Source organism: Gopherus flavomarginatus, chromosome 3, assembly GCF_025201925.1.
Source record: "Gopherus flavomarginatus isolate rGopFla2 chromosome 3, rGopFla2.mat.asm, whole genome shotgun sequence".
In the NCBI taxonomy this organism is placed as follows: Eukaryota; Metazoa; Chordata; order Testudines; family Testudinidae; genus Gopherus; species Gopherus flavomarginatus.
Window position 1 is genome coordinate 163,093,287 of NC_066619.1, and position 24,006 is coordinate 163,117,292.

Below are 24,006 nucleotides of genomic sequence, written 5' to 3' on the forward strand. Positions count from 1 at the left end.
TACTAAAATCCATGCTGGTGCAGCCTCATGTCCATGCATACTGTAGACATACCCCTGACAAGAATATCCTAAGATTACCCACAGGAAGAACTGTTAAATAGGAAATGTCACTGTTAAATAGTCTCTTTTCAGCATAGACCCACACTTTAAACTGGATGGTATAAATGCCAAGTCTGCTAACTAGAATTTTGAAGAATTGTCATTCCATTACACCACTGCACAGTTGAAAGAAAATTCCCCTTTGCAGGCTACTTCCTTTGTATGATCTTTATACTTCCATCCTTCCACAGTATTTGTGATTATTGCCATTTGTTGCCATGGAAAAAGACACTGAGTCCATAATGAGAAATGACACAAGATCAATACTAATACTATGGATCTCCACTAATAAATATTTGTACAGATCCATTGCAAGGTGATTTATTAAGTCAAAATATGGTTTGGTCCATATGGGGTAGTGCAAACATATCTGTATTTATCTATCTATATTGGGTTGGCCAACCTGAGCCTGAGAAGGAGCCAGAAATTACCAATGTGCATTGCCAAAGAGCCACAGTAATATGTCAGCAGCCCCCCATCAGCTCCTCACACTCCTCCCATTGCCTGCCCCTTCCTCCCTGCAGCTCCTGATCAGCTGTTTCATGGTGTGCAGGAGGCTCGGAGGGGGAGAGGAAGAAGTGAGGGCATGGCAGGCTCGGGGAGGGGCGGGAAGGGATGGAGTGGGGGCAGGGACTGTGGCTGAGCCAGGGGTTGAACAGTGAGCTCCCCCCAGGAATTTGAAAAGTCGGTGCCTGTAGCTCCAGCCTCGGAGTCAATGCCTATACAAGGAGCCACAGGTTGGCCACCCCGATCTATATATTTAACACAGTCATTTGGGTAGGATTTTCAAATGAGTCTAAGGGCGTTGGGCACAGCAACTCCCTCATATTTTGAGTGCTTAACTCTCTCAGGCTCTGGAAAATCCCAATCTTAAAACCCACTCCTGCAAGATGTTCAAGGCAGGCATATGTGTGAATCCTTTGTGAAGCCCCAATAAAGCAGGATCAGGGCCTTACTTCTCTACTGGCTAATTTAAAAGCTGGGAACCAGACATCCACTACTCTCAATAGACCATGACCACAAAGAGGGACAATTTGGATTGATATTTTAATAACTGATTTACTCTTTTTCGAATTATAGTGTCAGAACTATAATGGTTCTATCCTATATTTTTATTTTTTTATTTTTTTGGTGCTCATTCTTGTAGGATCTGGCTGCCCTGTTCAGAGGGTCCTCCTTTTGATCCTATCACTCATAAATGGATGTATCTTCTTTAGACTGAAGCATTGAAACTACACGTGTTCATTGATTTGTAAATGATAAGTGAAAATAAATATCTTGGTGATGCTATTAAGGGACAAAAAATTAATCAGAGAGTGGTAACAGAATCCTCCACCGGGTAGTAGGTGGGAGAAGACTGGGATTATGCTGATTAAGATAGGTTAAACATTCAAAGAGCTCTTCTAGAATTATAAATACTTGATAATGGATATGGGATGCTTCAGTAATTAGTTACTGCTGTGCTGCTGAATGTCACTAATATGTGAAATATGACAAAAATTAAGATGACTCACTCACAAATTGTAACTCAGAAACTTTGCATTCTACTTTCAGCTAATGTTTCTCAAAAAAAATCCACTTTCTTTCCCCTGTGATTTAATAAAGCTTCTTTTTTGCTCTATTCTTCCACCAAGCAGTTACACAAAAAATGAATGAGCAGATTAGCAGCCAGGAGATGAAACTAACTTTTCTACAGAAGAAGGTTGACAACATTTCTGCTACCATGAGTGATGTGAGCAAGACACTCTCCTCTCTGGAAGGCAAAATCAATGAAGATAAGGGCAGAGACTTCCAGTCTTTCCTAAAAGGTAAAAGAAAGAAAGAAATTAATGCAATCACTCACCCCGTTGAAGGTGCCAGGAAAAATGTTTTTATGCTGACCTCTGTTATTATTCCGTATTTGTAGAGGGAACTATTTCTTTGTTTCTTCTGAGATTACAATTCTTAAAAGGCCTTTATTTTGGTCTCTTTAATAATAACAAATAATCAATACAATATGTTATGTATTCTCCAAGGAAAGTTAAACCAAGTCACTATTAGGGCATATGAGTTTATCTGCAACTTCCTTTCCTTTGCACTTTCTCTGTTTTGCTAGCTGTTGGAGAGGTGGGATTAGCTCTGTTTCTGAGAAATCTGAATTATACACTATGTGTGCAATAAATGTTTCACGCAAGTTTGGGGCAAACCTTTGAGGAGGTTTGTTGTTGTCTGGCTTACAATCCAGCATTCACTCCGTTGAAAAATTTGCCTTTATGATAGAGTAAAATTTTCCAAATGATAAGTGAGAGTTTAGCCATATCTCCGAGGAGGATAGCTATGCTTTAGTTACTGTGAGGTAGAAAAACACCTTTTTTTTTTCTTTTAGCAGTGAAGACAAGCCCTGATGTTACAAAGCTGGGTTTAATTCCCAGATTTGCCACATACTTCTTGTATGACTTTGGCTCCAGTTCATCAAAGCCCTTAAGACTGCGCTTAAATCCCTCCTTTAGTGCTTAAGTCCCATTGGCTTCAAATCAAGCATCTGCTTAAGTGTTTGACCGAATCAATGTACCTTAACATACCTGTGCCTCTGATCACCATCTGGGGATAATGCTTCTCTGGTCTGTCTTGTCTTGTTAGATTGTCGAGAGACAAGGTGGGTGAAGTAATATTTTTACTGGACTAACTTCTGTTGGGGAGAGAGACAAGCCATCAGGAGTATACAGAGCTCTTCTTCAGGTCTAGGAAATGTACTCAGAGGACATGGCTACACTGCAATTAAAAACCTGCAGCTGGCCTGTGCCAGTTGACTCAGGCTAATGGGGCTTGGACTACATGGCTGTTTAATAGTGGCATTGATGTTGGGCTTGCCCAGGCTCTGGGACCCTGCAAAGTGGGAGGATCCCAGAATCAGGGCTCCAGCCCAAGCCCAAATATCTACCCTGCAATTAAATAGCTCTGTAGCCCTGAGTCCTGTAAGCCCAGGTCTGTTGACATGGGCCAGCCACAGATGCTTAATTGCAGTGTAGACATATCCAGAGTGACACAGCTAAATACAAAGTGGAACAGAGTGCTTAACATAAGAATTTAATATATTTCAAGGGACCATTCAAGTTGAAGTGAACCATCAACACCTTGCCAGTCATGGGAGGGAAGGAAAAAACAAAAGCTAGGGGCAGAGTTTAAATGGGTTATAGATTATTATAATAAGCCATAAACGCAGTGTCTGTTGCAGTCTATGATTTTAAGTATCTAGCAAAGTTATGAATTTAATCTCCCAGGCTCATCTTTTCAAGGTTTGCACAGGTTTCCTTTGAGGATGAGGACTGGTAGGTCAGATACAGAGTGATTGCTTTGTGAAAAGTGTTCACCCACAGGTGATGTGGTGTTTTTGTCTTCTATTATTTTGCTGTGTGAGTTCATTTGAGAGCACAGTGATTGTCTGGTTTCACCCATATAGTTGTTATTGGGGTGTTTAGTGCACTGGATGAGGTACACCACTCATTGTGATAGGCATGTGTAGGACACATGAATCTTGAAAGGTGTGTTGTGGGGAGTGTCAATCATCGTAGCAGTGGAGATATGTCTGCAGGTTTTGCATCTGTTGTTCTAGCAGGGTCTGGTGCTGCTTTGAGTTGATGAGTCCTGGTCTCTAGGCAGCTTGTTTCTGATAATGAGCTTGGAGAAGCTGGGATTGTTTGAAGGTCAGACAAGGGGGTTGAGGAAAGATTTCTTTCAGGATATGGTCCACATTGGGTATGTGTTGTGTTGTTTGATACACCATACAGGTTCCAGTGTAGGGTGGTAGGTGACAATGAGGGGTGTGCAGTTGAAGGGGATTTTATTTCTGTATTGAACCAGCTTCTCTGGGTGGTCCTTGTTTGGTGAAGGAGGTTTTAAGTTTGTTAAAGTGTATGTCCTGGGCTTTCTCCTTGGAGCATATTCTGTGGTATCTGAGTGCCTGGCTGTAGATAACAGATTTCTTGGTGTGTTAGGGGTATATAGTTTATAACTATTTGGGGTTGGGACTGTCTCTTACTCTATATTCATACAGCATCCACCACACAGGGGTGTCTAGGCACTACTGTAGTACAAATAATAAACAATGAGCACAATTCCCTTTGGCAACAATAGCCTTGTAAGGTAAAATTTCTTTATACTACTATGAAAATGTCCACCTAAGTGACGCTTAATTGGCTCTGCACCTTATTCTGAAGGGAAAATCATGTAAGGATCAAAGGTAAATCTGTTTTATACAGTAGTAAACTTAGCACTGATGTGACACTTTTTTTTTAAGTCCAATTAATCAGGACTCTATGAATCTCACATTATCCCAACTCACGCATCCCAAAACATGACAATTTTTCTAGAAATAAAAGAGAGGCACCTTCAGGAATGTGAATTCAAGGGATACCTTTCCCCTCAGTAATCCTGATGTATGCCAGGGGGAGAAGAGATGTCCGAAGAGAAAGGGAGCTTTCACAATGGAAGAATCTAGGACTGCTAATACAACTGAAAGAAACAGGACAAATATTGCCAATGCGGTGCTCAAATGCCCCAGTGATAAGCGCAGTATAGACAAGTGTAGCCAGAGGGAAAAAGTGAAGGAAAAGTTAGAGTAAATACAAAGGGTAGAATCCTGGCCTCATGAAAGTCAGTGCCAAAAGTCCCACTGATTTCAGTACAGCCAGGATTTCACCCATAGAAATAATTCTTCATGACCCCAAAAAGTAAGTGGATCCAATTCACAGCGGGAAAACTCAAAGTGATATTTATTAGACATGATCTCCCTTTTATGAAACCTTGCTTATCTATTTGTAGTTAAGTCAAGCTCTTTCTTGACTTCCCTGTTTTTTTAAAAAAAGATGACATGAACTCTGACCCCTTAAAGTAGGTGAGAAAATAACAAATAGCCATTTTGGGAAGGTGGTAAGAGCATGGCCAATGAGTCAGTGTGGATTCACCTGTAGAAAACAAGGAGGAGCAATGACACACATTGACTACTCCCTTGCATACCCCATAATAATAGCTATGGTCCAGCTGCACAGATACCTCAGCTGATCAGGACTGAAAATTCCTTCCCTCAGAACTGCAACATTTTGCGCACTTTCCCAGGATTTGCCCTCAACTACCTACTTTGTTTTTTTTATCTATTGGCTAAGAATAATTTTAGGAAACTGGTACTATAGGCGTAAACAACATGCCTTTGCTTCTCTAAATCTATGAAATGTAATTCACAGTTCCAATCCTTCTGTCTCCAGAGTTGTATACTTCACATACTATGTGGCTCTCCTTTACCCTTGATCACATTTATACTGTCTCTACAATTCATACTGGCCTGCTTTCACTTCTACATTTATTGACTCTTGGGCATACATTTAATTTGTCTTCAAACATTTCCCATTTCCCCTCTGCATCTTTTCTGTCCATTACTTTATTCCTTTCTGCATTATCCATCATTTCCACATTTTTCCAAGATGTGCATTGCTGAAATCCCATGCCTATGCTTTCCACCTCTATTTTGGAATCATTATAAACCTAATTATGAATGTACACAATAAGAATAGCAGTTTTTATACTATGCCTGTCTACAAATGGTTTTTGAGCCTTTATTGCCTTTACCTATCATGTCCCATGTTTTACTTGGCTAGATGAAATCTCCCATTACTAGTTCTGTGTTAGATTACCAACATAAATCAATCTCCTAATCAAGTTGTTCTGATGAAAGTGCTGGCATCAACTGCATTTATTAGCTCTAATTATAAACCTCAGGCCCGGGTTGTTGCTGATCTTTATGCAGGTGCACTGTGGGGAAACAGGAAACTAGGATCACATCCCCCCTAGTGCTGATTTCATAAGGGCTAGGAATAATTGCAGTTCCTGCGCTCTGGGGTATACAAGTACTGCTCCCTCTATATTCCCTCAGGGCAAACAGCAAACCAGATTGGGGTGAGGTGGAGAAGGGTCATGTCCTCAGACCACTTCCACACTGCACCCCATGAAAAGGTGTATACTATACATAAACTCTGCTTTTTCGTGTGGGTGAAAAGTAAAAAAAATAGAGGGCAGCCCAACTTTCTTCCTTTGCTCTATTATTCTATGTATAAAAATCACCCAAACATCTGTGACCCTAGAGCACAATAAATAACTGTGTGAATTGCCAGAAGAACTCTCTGCCATTTAAGAAGTGGCAGGATCTTCATGCTCTTGCACCTACTGCCCCTCCCCCCATTATATCTTTTGGCTCAACAACTAGCTGAACAAGTGACAGCTTCCTTGTCTAAGCATCTGAGGTGTTTACCGGTCATTTCACCAGCCACAATATACAGCAGGTCTGTTCTTCTGTCCTAAAAAGCTGCTATTACCAGTTTGGCTCACTACTTTTCCAGCTAGAAATACACACACAATTCAAGATGCTTAACACAAGAAGCTTCCTATATAGTCAAATTTGTTGAATGAAACTATTTTCATTTTGAATCCTAATTGCAGCCCAAATATTTTTCAGAAGTTATATAGGCAAGAACCAAAAGCATCCATGGCATTTGCAAACATTTGGCTACTTGTAAAGACCCAGGAAGAGCCATGTGTCAGGCATGACTTATGCTCTTCCTTAGGCCAAATTTCATCATGGTTTAACTCCATTGGCAAAGCTCCTTCTAGAATTGGTACTTATGTGAACTACATTGCAAGTACAAGAGGCACCACTACAACTAGGCAAAGGTGTGACCTGCAGAGCCCTAGCCTTTTTCAATGGTGGTTCTGCTGCCTACAAGTTCTCAAGTGTTGGTACTACCAAAATTAGAAGGATCCATCGCATCGGGCTCGATTCCCTTTATCCCTCCCATCTCCTTTTATCTACTCACTCTCCATGTATGACAGGAAAACTACAATGAATTTTCTTTATTTCTCCCCCTTCTGATCCAGCATAGCCAAGGTAAAACAGATATTTCCTCCCCTAATCTTCTAACATGGTGGTTGAGGGGAAGGATAAGCCTTTTTCTTAGAGTAAGCCAAGAGAACACACTTATCTTCTCTGTTGCTCTGCTTGGGACTAGGCAAATGAATGTTTGATTCTGAGCCTATTGAAATCATGAGTAAAGCTCCATTTCACTTCACTGGGAACAGTATCGGGTCCTCAAATATCAGCAATTACTAGCATATTAAATTAAATTTATAAGTAAGCAGATCATAATGAGGCAACCATTGCATTTCAGTTCCTTACAACATACTGTGTGTACTCATTAAATGTAAGAATGTTGGATGTCTATAAACAAAAGACTATTTAGTTATTTGTTTTTTGCCCTTTTTTTTTTTTTAGGTCTCAAGTCTAAAAGTATCAATGAACTAGTCAAAGACCTTATCAGAGAGCAGTTTAAAGTCTACCAAAGTGACATACAAGAGACAGTGGCCCAAATTTTCAAGACTGTATCGAGTTTATCTGAGGATCTTGAGAGCACAAAAGAATTAGTCAAACAGCTGAATGAGACCCAGCAAAAGTATGCTCAGGAGAAAGAAGACAGGCCAACAAAGAATGAAATCCTGGAGCTGAAGAATGATCTGGTGCAGATGAAAGAGGAGATGGGCCTTGCTTATGACAAGCCCATCAAAGAACTAGAGGCAAAGCAGAAATCCTTGGAAATTGACCTGGAGCATGAGCAGACAAGAAGCACCATTTACTATGAATCTCTGAATAAGACTCTTACAGAAATGAAAGAAGTCCATGAGCAACTGTTATCAGCTGAACGGATGTCAGACCAAAATGTCCCTCCAATAGATAAAGCAGTGGATGATAATATTACAGAATATATTCTCACTCTACATGAGAAAGTGAAGAAACATGGCCTAATGGTGCTGCAGCTGCATGACGACTTAAGAGAACAAGATATCAAGATCAGCAATCTTACTGTTACATTAGAGATTCAGAGAGATTCTGTTCATACAGTATGTGAAGACATCTTGTCAAAGTGCAGGAATGATTTCCAAACAAAGCTAAAGGGCACAGAAGAGAACGTGCATTTCTTAAACAAAACCCTAGCTGCTGTCGTCTTTCCATTGGACAATAAAATGGACAAAATGAATGAGCAAATTAATGATTTGTGTTATGATATGGAGATCCTCCAACCCTTGATTGAGCAGGGGCCACCGTTTAGTCTGACAGCAGAGTATGAACAGCAAATTGAAGTGGAAGCAATCAGCAGGACATTGGAAAACCTAACCACTGTTGTTAATAGTCTGAGTTCCAGCGTCCAAGAACTTGTCAAAAGCCAGGAGAGGCTTAAAAGCGAGGCTCAAACTCGAGATGAAGTCTTTGAGAGCCGTATTAATGAATGCCTCATGGACCTAGAAGATGGCTTAAATAAGACCATGACAGTTTTAAACAATGCTGTTGATTCCATTCAGGATAACTACGTTCTGAAAGATACTCTAAATGTCCTGCAAAATAAAACCGAGGCCTGCTGTGGTGGTGCTGAGAAGATGGACAGCATGTTGGCATTTATTCCCCAGTTCCAACTGTTGAATGAGTCCCTTCAGACACTGATCAATGACAAGCAAAGGTACCAATATGCTTCAAAAGTAATTCAGGACCTTTCCGATTTTCCATATGAAGAGCATGAGAAAATAAGTCTCCCTGACCTCAGAAAAGTTTACCACATTTTAAATGAAACATCATCCAAAATGGCTGAGCACCAACAAGACATCAGTCACCTAGAAGAAAAGCTGTTACATTCTACAGAGGTATCAAAAGATCAAGAAGTTCGCCTACAGAGCATTGAGTCAAATATAACCAAGCTTTTGGTGAATAATTGTGTTTCACTAAAAAAAGGCAAAGTTGTTTCAACAGAACAAGAACAAATGGTCTCTTCCAAACTTCAGACACTGAGTTCCAGAGTCAAGGCACTTGAAGCAAAGTCTGTCCGTTTCTCAGTTAATATCCCCCGTTTAAACAAGACTGCTTATGAGGCTTGGGGGCTGTGTCAGGATGCCTCAGCCAGCATTCAAAAAGTGAATGCTAGTGTACCCCAGTTAATTAAACTTGCTCAACCTGATATCCCACTGCTGCAGAGAGGCCTAAAAGAGCTCATAGAGTCTGTGTTAGAAATAAAAACAGGGACTATCCTGTCTAATTTAACCTGGTATGTGGACAAATCTATGGCTGATGCTCTGAGCAATATTACCAAACTCCAGAAACAGATGAAACAGGCTGTAAAGAAACCAGCTATGGCGAAAAAAGGGACAGTGAATGTCACCACAAGTCTGGCAGGCCGAAGTCAGAGAAACACAGACAACGCTATAGAACCAGGTAATGCATTTTACAGACACTAACTGCTGGGGTCTTTAATGTTATAATAAAGGCTTATGTAATCAATGTAATTAACCAAATCAATTAGCAGTCCCAACAGAGTTGGCAGGAGAACTTGACTAAAAATGAATAGGAGTAAATAATGCAGCACTCTCAACATATCTGTGACTATGGGTGTCTGAATAATGCAATTAAAATCCTTCAGTGGGCCCATGCCAGCTGACTTGGGCTCAGGGGGCTCAGGCTGCAGGATTGTTTAATTACAGTGTAGATGTTCAAGTATAGGTGGCAGCCCAGGCTCTAGGACCATGTGAGGTGCGAGCGTCCCAGAGTTTGGTCTGCAGCCCAAGCCTGAACATCTACACAACAGTTAAATAGCCTCTTAGCCCAAGTCCTCTGAGCCCAAGTCAGCTGGCACGGGCATACTCTTAAAAGTGTATTTGTCCTCTGGAAATTGACTTTTTACAAAAGACCTCCTGAAGTCTCATGGTTTTTTTCCTCAGTGAAGCCACATCTGCTCGGTTTAGGATGTAAAAGTAACATTGGGTTAGTTTTTAAATACCAGCCCAGTCTTTCAAATTCAACTGAGAATCTGAAAATCAAGTGGCAGTCCAGCTAATGCATTAGCTATAAAGATTCTGCAGTTGGATGTCAGAATAAAGATGTGAAAACCAGAATAGGAATGCAGTTTGCTCTTCAAGAGTTACATCAGCTTTCCGCAGGCCCACCGATGGCAGGGGGCAAAGAGGACAATTGTCCAGGGGCCCAGGCAATTTAAAAGGGCCCAGGCTGCCCCTGCACCCCCTCCCGCACCCAAACTCCCTCCCAGAGCCTATACCCCGCACTCCCTCCCGCACCCCAACCCCCTGCCCCAGCCTGGTAAAAGTGAGTGAGGGTGGGGGAGAGCGAGCGATGGAGGATGGAGTGAGCCAGGGGTGGGGCCTCAGAGAATGGTCAGGACAGGGGCGTGGTCTCAGGGAAGGGATGGGGCAGGGCGGGGCGGGACAAGGATCTTTGGGTTTGTGCAATTAGACAGTTGGCAACCCTACCGGGCGGGCATGTGAAAGCCCCGGGCCTGCCAGAAGAGCGCACCCAGCAGCACAGCCGGCAGCTCACTGAGCACCAGCCAGCGCAGGCGCAGCACTGCCCAAATGTCAGGTGGACTGCATCTGCATGGGAACTGCTTGTGTGTGCATGGGGACCCATTAACTGTTTTGCCCTGGGGCCTGGGGTTGCTGTCGGCAGGCTCTTTTTTTAACAGGAGTAAAAAAAAATAAAAATAAAAATGTAATATAGGCCCCAAGCCTGCAAACACTTAGGCACATGTTTCACTTTGAGTATGTGAGCAGTCCCACTGATTTTATGGGACTACTGCTAGCTATTTCAAAGCTTCATTAAGACTACCAGTGTACTTAAAATTAAACATATGCCAAGTATTTGCAAGATCAGGGCTCTAGTCAGTAAAATGGGCGTGACTAAGTATGCCTAAAAAGCAAGTAAGATGATGTCATTTTTACAAAAGCACTTTTCAGAGAAGAACCACATGTGAATGGTTTCCTAACTTCATGTCAGAGGTCTAATAGCAAAAAATAAAAATATAAAATTTGAGGTACAATATTAGGCATCAGCTTTGACTGAAATTCTACAATACAAGCAAATGCTTAGTTTGTGTCACTTCTGTGAAAGTGAAATAAAACGAGAAAAAAATAAGATGCTGGGTAAAATTTTCAAAAATGGTTTAGTGACTTAGGAGCATAAGTCACTTTTGTAAATGGGACTTGGGCTCCTAAGTCACTAGGGCACTTTTTAAAAAAAGTATTCACGGGCTATGCAGGATAGATAATGGAAAGGGAAGTAAAAATTTCCATGTTACACTTACTTGTTTATAGGTGCTCAAGTGTGGGCAAATCTCTTTGTATCACTCATCCACCTTTTCTATCCCATTTTCTCCTAGATTCTTTACTAGGTTTAACTGGAATCTGCATTATGTGCAGGAACCTAACCAGTTTTTTCCCCATCTGTCGTCAGTTTCTGATTTCCACACATCCATTACTAAAGCTAAGCCAATAGTGCAAAAAAATTATTCCTAAATATCCATTTGATTTAAAAAGCCAACCTCAGTTTCACTCTGTTTGAGACCCTTTCGTGGTAGCTTGCAAGTGCTTGAGCTTTATTGAATGAACACTACTAAGGTCTCAGTTCAAGTGTTTAAGCATGTGTTTAAGTCCAACTATTCAGCAGAGTGTTTAAGCCCATGCTTCAGTTTAAACACGCATTAACACAAAGGTCAAAGAATTGGGCCCAAAGTTGTCTTATCCTTAGGAGGATACATCAATCTTTTATCTGGCAACTGAAAGATGCTTAAAAATGCACTGACATCTGCAAAACCCTTTCCATACAATAAAGCGAATTTCAATTATTTATCCTTAGTACAGCGACTCCTTCTGAGACATCTCTGTTTTCTGCCTGCCTCTGTCATTGCACAAAAGATGGAAATTCAAAAAACCTTGGTCCTAATTAAAACTAAAGGGAGAGAAAATTGATGTCACTCTGATCCCTCCTGGATCTTTCACTTTGTTGGAAACTGTCAAAAGGGCCACTGCCTGGAGCACAGGAAGCTGCCAGCTGCTTATTTTTAAACGTTAATGAATAAATGTCATTCCTATTTATTATTTATATGACTCTGAATTTTCACATATAGCTTTCTTAATAACTTTTGATGTGCTTGTAGAAAGCAAGGATCTTTGCAGATAATAGCAAACACAATTTTTTTAAAGTAATTTTTCTATACAGCTTGAAAGTAAGGTTTCTATAGGATTTTCTAAAGCTATTGAGGCTTTTGAATGCACTGTTGATAACCCCTCAGCACTGTCACTAGTTTATTACTGTACAGTTCAACAAATAGTCTAAACATTATCCTTCTTGCACCTCTGGTCCGCTCTGTCCTATTCCTTGTGGGATGGATTTTTCTCATCCAGAAAGGCTCCTCCTGTCCATATTTTAAGAAACTATACACAACACAAGTAATATGTGTCAGCTCCATAAAATTCTCCAAATACAAATGGTCAGCATCACCACTGAGTTACAAGTCTCTAATTACAGATTTTAATAGGACTTAGATGTTTGTTTTCTGGGCTTTTCTTCACTACCAGAGTAAGTTGACCTAAGTTACGCTACTCCAGCTATGTAAATAACATAGCTGGAGTCGACATAGCTTAGGTCGACCTACCCCGGTGTCTTCACTGCACTGCATTGGCAGGAGATGCTCCCCGGTTGACATCCCTTACTCTTTTCGGAAAGGTGGAGTACCAGCGTTAACCAGAGAATTATCTGCAATCAATTTAGCGGGCCTTCACTAGATCCACAAAATGGACACCCGCTGCATCGATTGCAATGCTGTCAATCTCCTTGTAGTGAAGATGAGCCTTTTGTTTAGTTTTGTGACAGCTTGAGGAGCCTAATCCTGCAACCCATATGCAAGTAGAGCCAAATCTTGGCCATTGACTTCTGTGTGATCAGGATTTGGGCCTACTTAAATGAATGGGAATTTTGTGACTGACGTTAATGGGTTCCCATTGAAATCAGTGAGACTGCAATTCTGAAGCCAGTTGTGGTTATAGGTGTACACAAGGAATGCAGAGTCCATTCAAGCCCTTTCATCCTATCTTGTGTTGAATATAATGGGAATTTGGGGTGAATGCTAGGTAATATCTAAGTAATGGCTCCACCAAGTAATCGACTTCAGTGAGATGACAGTCTTTAAGCAGGTGTGAGAGAGTGAGAGACTAGGAAAGGGGAGATAAGCATAAAGGTTATTTTCATTTTTGTTCTCATCTTCTGTATCTTATTTTCATTCCTTTCATCTCGGTACATTCACATGGACCTGACTAAAGTCAACCGTTCACAGTTCATCAGAGAATCAAGCATCCCAGAAGTTATAGTTTATTAAGGGGTTTCAAAAATATTTCCACTTTATTTCCTATCTTCCTCCTTATTGTTTCTGGCCCAGACTCCCATAAGCATGATATTTGTAATAATGGATAACAACAGAACAGACTGAACATTTTTGTCTTTCAATAAGCTATATCGGACCATTTAATTTGAATGCACACTTCCCATTTGTTCCATTGGGGGCGGGACACTCATAATGAGGGTTAAGTTGGAGTTCTACAGTCTGTAGATGTGGAATTAGAGATCTATTCTGGGTCACATTTTACTGATACATGTAAATTCTGACTCTTCCTGACAGAAATGTTAAGCTTTCATTGTTGCTTTATCATTGAAGCCTGCAGTAAAATGAGCCCATTTGTATTTTGCATTAAGTGTTTTAATTGCAAGAGACTGATCATTATTCTAATTCAATTTGACTCTTCATACTTCAGTTGTGCATATTTAGTCTGATAGAATAATAGTCAGATGAAAGGCGATGGTGATGGGTTTTTTTTTAATTTAGTGCTCACAAAAGGCATTGCAATGGAAGTCCTGGAGACTCACATTCTCTGTTTTTAAAAAAGACCCAGTTAGGATAGATCTAGTGCAGTACAAGCTACCTCCCCAGTGCAAGGCCAATGTGCTGCTATTGAGGTGACAGTGTAATTCCATGCTTTGGCCTCACTGCTGAGATTGCCTACAGGGGAGTCAGTCAATCTGTGCTTTTTGTGCCATGGACATCTAGCCACTGGACTGAGACCAGGAATTCATTTCGCCTGTGCCACTGAACAGCCATTACTTTTATCGCTGTCAGACTGGGACTACACTGTCGGAATACTGACCTAATTGCAACTACGTTGTGGTGTGACAGCCTTTGGGAGTGTTAGAAATCAATTTGGCTCAGGATAATCCCAAACTCTGCCCATCTTTTAATGGTTGCAGGTAGTTAAACAGTCACAGTTACTGAAAACCAAGCATTGGGAAATGACTTCCAAATGCCTTCCTCTTAAGCCATTCCCAAATTAAATAATTGGACTCATGCCTCTCAATAAGCAGGCCAGCTGCAATCATCTGTTCCCTCACATTATTAAATATCTGATTTCGTTCTAAATAGCACCTCAGTGGATACTGACAGAGTTTCATTACTTGTTTGAAGATTTGTTTGTACCACAATCAGTAGAATATTCCCTAAAGAGAGACTGTGGCTGTGTGCCTTTACTAAGAGCAGCAGAACTCTGCTTTAATATTACATCTGTCCTCCGTCCCACTGAATTGCATGGAACTAGTAACCTCATTTATCTTATCCTCTGCTGTTGTTTCTGCCATTTAAACCTTTCATTGAACTATCCTTGCCAAGTCTCTCCTCCACTTACCTGTCCTAGTGACTTGTGAAGGCTTAAATAAAACGAGATGAAATGCTGTGCTCAGAGACATTTCCCTAAGTGAAGTCTGTTTGCAACTTTCCTGCGTTCAGAAGATGTGTGCAGTATGGCAGTTGTGTTTAGGGATGTCATGTAGTGCTGAATGGTGCAAAGAAAAGGAAAATATTTGGTGGCTTGACAGGGTCATAGTGTGCTACAAGCGCAGCACAGAGACTACAGTGCTTCAGCAGACAGCTAGAGGATGAGCTGCTCCTGGGAAATTCCTCTCTTTTTTTGGATGATTTAATAACTTTGGCTTGGTCCTCTCTAGGAATTGGAGGGCCAGATGCTCAGCTGCTGTAAATTGGTGTAACTCCATTGACTTATGCCAATTTATACAATCTGAGGGTCTCTCTTGATGAGTTTAACTTCACCCTCCACAGTACACATGTTCCTCCCTTTGCAGCCCTTTAACCAGTCTTCTCCTCCCCAATGCAGATTGCTTCACTGGCCTCTCCTCTTGGCTGCTTCATGGATGTTTTTGTTCCTTTTTGGTTGTTCCTGGCAGCTAGGCACAAACACAGGCCAGTTAACAGGCTGAGATGCATTCAGCATCCCATGCACACTGGGCTATCCACCCAGAGGAGCTGGTGCTTTTGAACTAATCAGCCACTGTCCATCCTTCCTTACATACAACAAAAGCAGTTGTGAGTGTCTGAGAAATGTGAATCAAGAGTCACTTCAATTAAATCTAAAGCAAAGCGATTATCCAGGCAGGAGCAAACAGGTGCTTCATCTTCAGTTGCCTGTGTTGTGACTTTTGACACTGCAATCTTACATTGCTTTATTTCAAACACTATTGTGATGGATGATACTCACTGTAGGAAAAAATTACATGAGATACACAAGAACCTTTTTGGTATTTCAGTCCATAAGTCTGATCAATCTAAACTCAAGAGACATTGCACAAAGAGAAAAAGGCTTTAACATTCTGTTCAGTGAAATAAAATTCATCATGTAAATAATGTGACTAAATGCAGTAGCACCTGAAATGGTTATGCTGGAAACTAAAGATACCTCATTTGCAGCCATGGAATTATCTGTGGAAAGAGACAATACAACACTTCCCCTGGCAATCAGAGCTTATTTGAAAGGACCTTTCGTCTCTCAACTACCCCTTTAAATTTACCATCCTATTCTTACACACCTAGAAGTTGTCCAATTTGCTGTCTTTCATAGGACTAAGCACAATTTCAATTGCTGGACTCTACTCTTAAGACCTGAGTCTGTTGTATAGTATGGTTGAGACGAGTGCACCGCAAATTATAGCAAAGAAAAATGTTCTCTACGGTTTTTGGCTTTGATTGACCAATATAACAGGAGAAGAAAAGTTTGCAGGCTTCCCTGCTCAGAAAAGTGCATAAGTGTGCAAGTGGTTTGGGAGCTCTTAATCTTCATCACCTTCCTTTGAACAGTATGAACCTTGTACATTCTTTAATTTCCGGGACAAACTTTCAGAACAGCCTCTGCGGTAGCATGCCCAAAATTGCAGGGGCAAGGTTTTAAGTGAACAAATCATGGTGTTCCAGAGCTCAGATATTATGTCTTAGGGATTGTCTCTGTCCTTGTGCCACACTGCCATGACTTCAGGAGAATCCAAGCTGAATCCTGTTGACTTTATAAGAGAGGGGCAGCTCGCAGAGCTCCAGGACATGGGAACTTGATGCCCTTCTTGGTCCAGAATAACCCAGACTTGGTGACCTTTCCCAGTTCTGCTGAGACCAAATGGAGTGATGGGCAATGAACGCCATCCCTGAGACAGCTTGCAGTGGGTTGGTGGGCACTGATTCAGGGCCAGCAATTGACATGGCCCAACTGCAAATTTGTTAGATGACCCTGGGCCATCCACCCACAGTAGGTAACATCTTCCATCTTATCTCATCTAGCCAACCTTGACAAGACATGTAGAGGGATGTGGGGTGGAGGAGTGAGAGAGAGAGAGAGAGAGACAATGCTCCTGGAACTGACTGCCTGGAATGAAGATGTGCGGGTAGAACTGACTGCCTGACTGATAGGGAAGGTCCTGCTCTGACTGAACTCTCTCTGAGGTTGTCTTTCACACTCAGAAGGGGAATTTCACCTGATTTCAGGTATGGATAAAAAAGTTTTGCATGGCCCCAGTCAAGACCCAGTGGACATCATCGTAATTAACGTTTGTGAATATAGCAACCATGACAATTCAGGTTTTGGTTTTTTTCCCTTTAAAACAGGTGAGTATTTGGGCTGCACTACCTCCCCCTGCCAGAACGGAGGAACCTGCATCAATGAAAAGCAGAGTTTTATTTGTGCTTGTCGCCACCCCTTTGGAGGAGTCAACTGCAGTATGAAGTTGGTAGATGAAAATTCTGTGACTGTAGGTAAGTATAGTATTTAGCAAGGTAGCATACTAATGCATATGAGCATTTTGCATCATGCAGTAATCAGCCAGCATTTGCTAACATAATACACTAGCTAAATATCTTGTGACCCCCCTCTAGAGACTGGTTCACAGAGGATAAGGCCCTACTATTGCTGATACCAGTTAAAGTTACTCCTTTTGCTCAAGTAGAAGAGTCCTGTGCTTTAGCATTGGAGGACTTAATCCCTGTTGATGACCCATAATCCCCTATTTTAGTGTGGCCCACATCACAATGTTTAATTGGTCTGGATCACAGAGCCAGCCGAAAATCCAGAGAGCTCTGTAGTGGGTTGAGCAGACAGGTTACTGGGGAAGGTGTTAGAAACGTATTTGAACAAGCTGAGATGGAATTTTATTACACAATAGTGAAATCACTTCACTGGGAAATGATGGGCCCAGCACCTCTTGGGGTGTGCTGTAAATCCCATTAGCTACTACTGAGCCTGGGGTCAGATCCTCAGCCAGTCAATCAAATCAGAGGAATTACTACTCCACTTAATGATCTGTACCCTGAAAGCCAGAATAAATGCTACTGGTAACAGGGAAAGCAGAAAATATACTTGTTCAGCCAAGCTTAAAAATAAATAAATACACATTTTACATCCAAGGCACATGAAATGTGATTTGAATGCTACTTGCAGCAGCTGTTTGGCTGCTTCTCATTCATGACTACATATGAATAGTGAGTAAAATCGTTTGTACAGTCGCAGGGATATTAGCATGTATGCTCAACCGGAATGGGAAAAAAAAACATACATTTTTATTTCCCCCATTTGTTGTCAGGAGTGCTAAATCTCTCCCATATTTGTCTGGGGCCTGTGAGCACAATTCCTGGCTTCAGAACACCCATACACACTGTGTAAATTTTGTGATACCGGGAAAGAAAGAGATCCTGCTGTTGGGGCAAGAGGGAAAATAAAAGCTTTTCTTAATAATAATGCAGTACAGTCAACAATGAAGTTCCCTTGCTGTTTCTGACATATAGCTTTTGTAGGTGCACTTGGCACTAATTGTGGAGGAAAATGCATTTTCTGCAGTGTATAGGGATTCATTTTGTTTCTATTCTAGCTGTTGAAGCTACTTGATGAGACGCCTTAAATGTTTCTACACTATGTCTGTTTCAATTCCTACTTGAAACTCTCACATACAGTATGGGTCCTCTTTAATTATGCAACAGATGCGGAGGGGGAGGGAAAGACCAAGAAACATATTTCAGAAATACTCTTAACTCTTTGCAGATTTTTCCAAAGGATCTTACAGATATGCACCTATGGTGGCTTTCTTTGCCTCTCACACCTACGGGATGACGACTCCTGGCCCCATCAGATTTAATAATCTGGATGTCAACTATGGATCTTCCTATGTCCCAGCAAGTGGCAGGTTCCGTGTTCCATATCTTGGGGTGTATATTTTCGAATACACCATTGCATCATTCAGTCCTCGCTTCTCTGGCTATTTAGTGGTTGACGGAATAGACAAGCTTGCTTTCCAGTCTGAAAATGTCAACGGTAACAAATACATTGACAGGGTAATAACTGGGCATGCTTTACTGGAGTTAAACTATGGTCAAGAAGTCTGGCTGAGACTGGCAAGTGGCTCCATCCCAGCCAAGTATCCACCTGTCACTACATTTACTGGTTACTTGTTGTATCGTACATAAGTCAGCCATAAATGCAAAATACCACCCTTGAATGAAGCCGCCTGCAGAGTTATTTATCTGTACCTTGAATTTTCTCCTCTCCTGCAAGGTAAATTCCATTGCATAACACAGAGTTTCTCTAAGAAAGATACTCCCATCCTGCAGGACAGGTGAAATTTCAGGAGTCCAGGGGCCTGATTCTCCACAACCTTGTTCCTTGTATAACCATTTACACCTGTGAAAAGAGAGTCCACAGGGACTGTAATATGAAAAAAATTACCATCATAAGTGAGTGGAGAATTCTGATCTGGTCATGTTTTGTGCTCACCTTGAACAGGTAAGGGTGCTTTTACAAGGCAGTGGAGAATCAGCCACCAGGTCTGGATATGATGGGTCAAATTTTGACCTTATTTTCCGAGTGCAACCTGCTTTACTCCAGAGATGTTGCATAGATTTTGCAGCTCAGAATTTGGGCTCCGCTTTCGCTTATAGCATCAAGTGAAAATTATGTATATTTCCTTTTTTGCTTTTTATGATTTGTGAATATCTTTGTATTTTAAAGATATATTTACTTCATAATTTTGTACATGGTCTTGTATGTAAACAATATGGTAGCCAATAGCTCTTTACTAGAAAAAGGTATAACAAGATCTAATGGTTGGAAACTGATGCTAGATAAATTCAGACAAGAAATAAGGTGCAGCATTTTAACAGTGAGGGTAATTGACTATTGGAAGAACTTAGCTAGGGAATTGGTAGATTTTCCATCACTGAGCCTTTAAATCAGGACTGGATATCTTTTAAAAATATATTCTATATTGTATTATATATGCTCAGACAAGTTATGGGCTTGATACAGAAATTATTGCATAACGTTCTTTGTCCTGAGTTATGCAGAAGGTCAGACTAGAATTATCATAATGGTCCCTTCTGGCCTTGAAGTCTATGAATCTATGAACGATTCCTCACTGCCTGACACCATTTATAGTCACCTACACCCGCGCAAAGTAGGTGTAAAATGCTATCAATGACATGAATGAGCAGAGAACTCTGTTCTGGTAGCATTTCCTCCCAACTGGCTTTCAGTTTTCTCAGATGTAAATGACTGCACAGGGTACAAGGCACTGGGTATCAGACTTCTAGCTGGACTTGTTTAAATACATTTTTTCACTGCGGACCAGATCCTCAATTGCTATAAATCAGCACTGCGTCATTGAAGTATACAGTATACAGCAGCTGCAAATCTGCTCCAACATGTTTTGGGTGCTCTCTAAATTATATTGCATTCATTTGCCAGGAAATTATTTCTAAGAAAGTCACAAAACACCAGGTTTATTCTTAGTACTCATTAATAGATATACCTGAATCTTAAATAAGAAAGAAAGAAATACACTGAAGTAAGGAGAATGATTTTAGAATCCCATAATTCGAAAATATAGCTTAAAACTAGGCATACTATTCATAACAGCTTTTTTTTTTAGGAATTCAAGGTATATGAACACTGCCCCAATTCAGGACTTGTGATTTTAATGAAGATCAGTGGTTTTCTCTGTAAGGTGTTGGACAGGCACTTGTCCTTCCAAAAGACTCTGACTCCCACACTTAGCAGGAACAAACATTTTAGGCCAAATTTGCGCAAGGTCTGCTCTACCTTATGTCCTAACTGACCCTGATAGGGATTCTTCCCATAGAAAATCCTTCCTTAAGAGTGTCAGTCAGATAATCCACCCTAATCATGGGCGGTTATGTTTCCCGTACAGTCTGGTGTTTACTTTAGATTAAGGAAAACAGCACAACCAGAAAGAACAAAAATAAAGTCTCCCTGAGAGAGGGCGGTGCATGTCTCCTCTGAAATATGCTATATTAATCCTGCCTCATAAAATGGCAGCTCCCCCTGCAGAGAGGGGCATTCTGTAGAAAGTTAAAGATGCCATGCCCAGAAAGCAAAATAAGGAGCGATACATGGCTACATTCACCACAAGCAGGGTGGAGGCATTCTTAGGGTGGTTAGGAGCTGAGTAGATTCATCATATCCCCTGGCAGCATATGCCAGCAGGAAATTCCATGGAGCCTACAATGAAAATGGAGGTTGCTCTCAACTGATGAAAACCCCAAGGGAGAGCAGACAGTGATATCACCATCTGTTCTAACCTTGGGTTCATCACCAGTGGGGAACAGTAGTCTTGTTTGGGACTGAAAAAATGCATCTTACCTAGCACAGACCAGTATGACCTACTGCATTTGTTTTTCCTCTGAATCCCTTGTGATCTGAAAGCAAGAAAGCCCCTTCCTTTTTCTTTCCCCGTATCAGTCGGACAGTTAACAAGTGAGGCACATGCTTTGCTCTGAAAAGCCTAGATTTTAAAATCTGAATTTCAAGGAGGAAAAACCCCCTCAATAACAGTGCATTTATTGTAGGCCTAAATCCACTAATTATTTGCTAATGGATCTCACAATGCATAAGTTGTCAGAAAGAGATCCTGCAGCTCGTTGACCTACACACCCAAATGAGCAGAGTCACCAGTGTTGGGAACAATTGCAAACCACGCTAGTGTAGTGGTTTTGTAATCCTCTCTTCTGCTTATATGGGACTAATCCTCAACACACCATGAACCTTGAATGTGTGTTTCAGCCCCTTCCTCTCCAGTGTACCGTATCTTTCTGTGAACACTTGAAATCCCCGATTTGACACTAACTCATCCTACTCTCTCACTGAATTGCATCAAACATACTGCCCACATACCCAAATCCCCTCCTTGTATGACATTGTCATTTTAATAACATATTTAGTCCTCTTTATTCCTGCTGTGGAGATAGCTAAATGGCGTGGAAATTACCCTGCAGATGAAATTCAAATGACCCACCAGAGATTGCATCTCTTTTTAATGTGACTTTCTTTGCCCTTGCTGCCCTTGCCACAAAATCCTTCGAGCTCGTTCTCCAGCTTCATAGGCACTAATTATGTTCTCACAGCAGCCAGATTCTTGATAGGTCGTCATGTTTTTTAATTTTTCTGCCACAAAAACTCCAAGTTCATTAGCTATGGACCAAGAACTCTGATTAGTATCCAGGTCTTGAGTAGCAATACATTGGAAATCACCTTCCCCAGTAGCATTGTTGCTATTCCTATTGCACCAATAAAGGCGGGAAATAACTGTTTTTTTTAATACACACCAAGCTGCATCTCCCTGCAAGTATATATTGTGCATTAACTCGCGATGATCTTTTCAGTCATAAAACAAAGTAGAATTGCCGGTGTGACTGTTAAAAACCTAAATGCAGATTCTACAGCGTGTGCATGTATCTGCCTCAGCCTTTAAAACTCATTTCTGGGCATGTGATTAAGTATAAGCCACTTGATCTAATAAAGCACATGATACTGAACATAACTGAGGATCAATAAAATCAGTAAGACTGGCCATTATGCAGAAAAGATAGTGATAAATCAATCAGTCTAGATTCTCATGAGACCCTATTAGAAATCGTCCCAAATGATGGCTCCAACAGCATTTTGACATCCCTTCCCCTTCCTTTTAACTCTTTGATTTGTTTTCCCTGATGATACAGAGATACCCAGCTGCACATCTGAACATTAGTATCTACTGGAAGCCCTTATAAAGGATAACAAAGACTAACCCAAACCTTTATACAGTATAGCGAACATTGGTCTCTTTATCTGGGTGACTCAATAACCATGGCAACATTATCTAGGTTTGGCTTTGACAAGCCCATCCAATTTACTCTGGAGCTCGCATTATCATTTCCTCACCTACACAAATCTAGTTATCACTGAATGCATTTCCCCCTCATATTTTTTATCATTTATGCTGAAATATGCAGTTTTTTTCTAGCAAACTGTGTATACCTTCTTCTCTAGCAGAACAAGCAGCGTTGCCCCAAGTCCCTTCCACCTCACTCCTCTAAAGGAGCCCCAAGAATTAGCACCTAAATCACTGTCATGAACTGTAGATAGAAGAGTCATTGGCTTCCTTGCACTCCCGTCCTTTTCCTTTTGTTTATTTTTTGGCTGTGAAAACTCTTCTGTGGAGGCCTGCATGCTTTTGAAACTCCTATTATAGCCTTATCTGAATCTTTAGGATTCAACTACATAAGCAGGAGAGATACATACTCTTGAAAGCCAAAAAGACAATTTTAGACTATTTCCAAAGGAACATCACCCACAACAGTCTTTAGCAAGGCCACGAAGTTGCAAGCATTATATTATCCTTATTAATTAAGTGCTGATACTGAGCTTCGCATTGTACAAGACACAGATAAAGACATGGACCCTGCCATGCTGAGCTTTATAATGTAAAATCAAACTCTCATTTACTGATCATATCCTGAGTGCATTCCACAGTGACTGAGTAACTTCTGAGACTTGATCAACCCTTTCAGGGGTGTCAGATATACTGAAGCTAGGATACTTGAGTCCATATTTTTCATCTAATCCTTAATGGATCAACTTCACACTTCTTTACCCATTCAGCCTATTCTTAGAATGCACAGGCCCTTTCACTGAACCAGCTGAAATCATTACCATTCTGGAGATCTATGAAGTAGGTGGAAAAGGAGAATCTTCTTGTTTTGTTTGGGGGGAAGCCTTTGTATTTTCTGAACCACATTAATCCAAGTCACTGTTTCAATAATGTTCAATGAGAAATACTATGAATTTAACATTGCTGTATATTTAATGTGTGCAGTGAAATTTTTTTTTCATTTTCTGTGTGAAAAATTGGCACTCATTCTTGAACTATAGCAATAATGTGTATTGTAAATGCCATTTTTCCTTCATGAGTAAGATCTAGTAAACCTTTGCCTTTAAATAGGGTTTCATCCTGTAAATGTTTAAGCAAGAAAATTCAAACTGATATCTTGGTAATAAAATTGCTAAGAAATATATTATCGGCAGCATGTTCACTTTAAATGTACTTCAGTGCCCCACTACCCAATACTTAGATTTTTGGGATGGTTGCCTAACAGAAATGCCAACCGTACAGTCACCTATTTCATATACCTAAGTAAAAATGCTTATGAAAATCTTCTTGATGGCAGGTTGCTACATCATTATAAAGGATTCTTATCTTAGAAAATGCAACATACAAACAAAGCACAACCAAGGATATGACTGTTTACAAATAGCAGACAAGGCTTCCAGAAAGCTTGATAGTCAAATCTGTGGGATTTGTACAAGTGTTATCTCTACAATGAACAAAAGTTCTTTGTAAATACCATAAGT

The 24,006-nt window shown here is 40.8% G+C and overlaps 1 protein-coding gene across 2 annotated transcripts in view; it reads left to right on the forward strand.

Annotated features, from left to right (window-relative positions):
- Positions 1-23,669, forward strand: part of MMRN1 (multimerin 1) — a 60,144-nt gene extending 36,475 nt beyond the window's left edge. The window contains exons 5-8 of one of the 2 annotated variants that reach the window (XM_050943989.1): positions 1,734-1,907; positions 7,397-9,379; positions 16,941-17,087; positions 18,367-23,669. In XM_050943989.1, coding sequence (XP_050799946.1) covers positions 1,734-1,907; positions 7,397-9,379; positions 16,941-17,087; positions 18,367-18,788 — 2,726 coding nt within the window. In that variant the 3' untranslated portion in view covers positions 18,789-23,669. The remainder of the gene's footprint in view (positions 1-1,733; positions 1,908-7,396; positions 9,380-16,940; positions 17,088-18,366) is intronic. The other variant, XM_050943988.1, reaches the window with a different exon arrangement.
- The last annotated feature ends 337 nt before the right edge of the window (positions 23,670-24,006 follow it).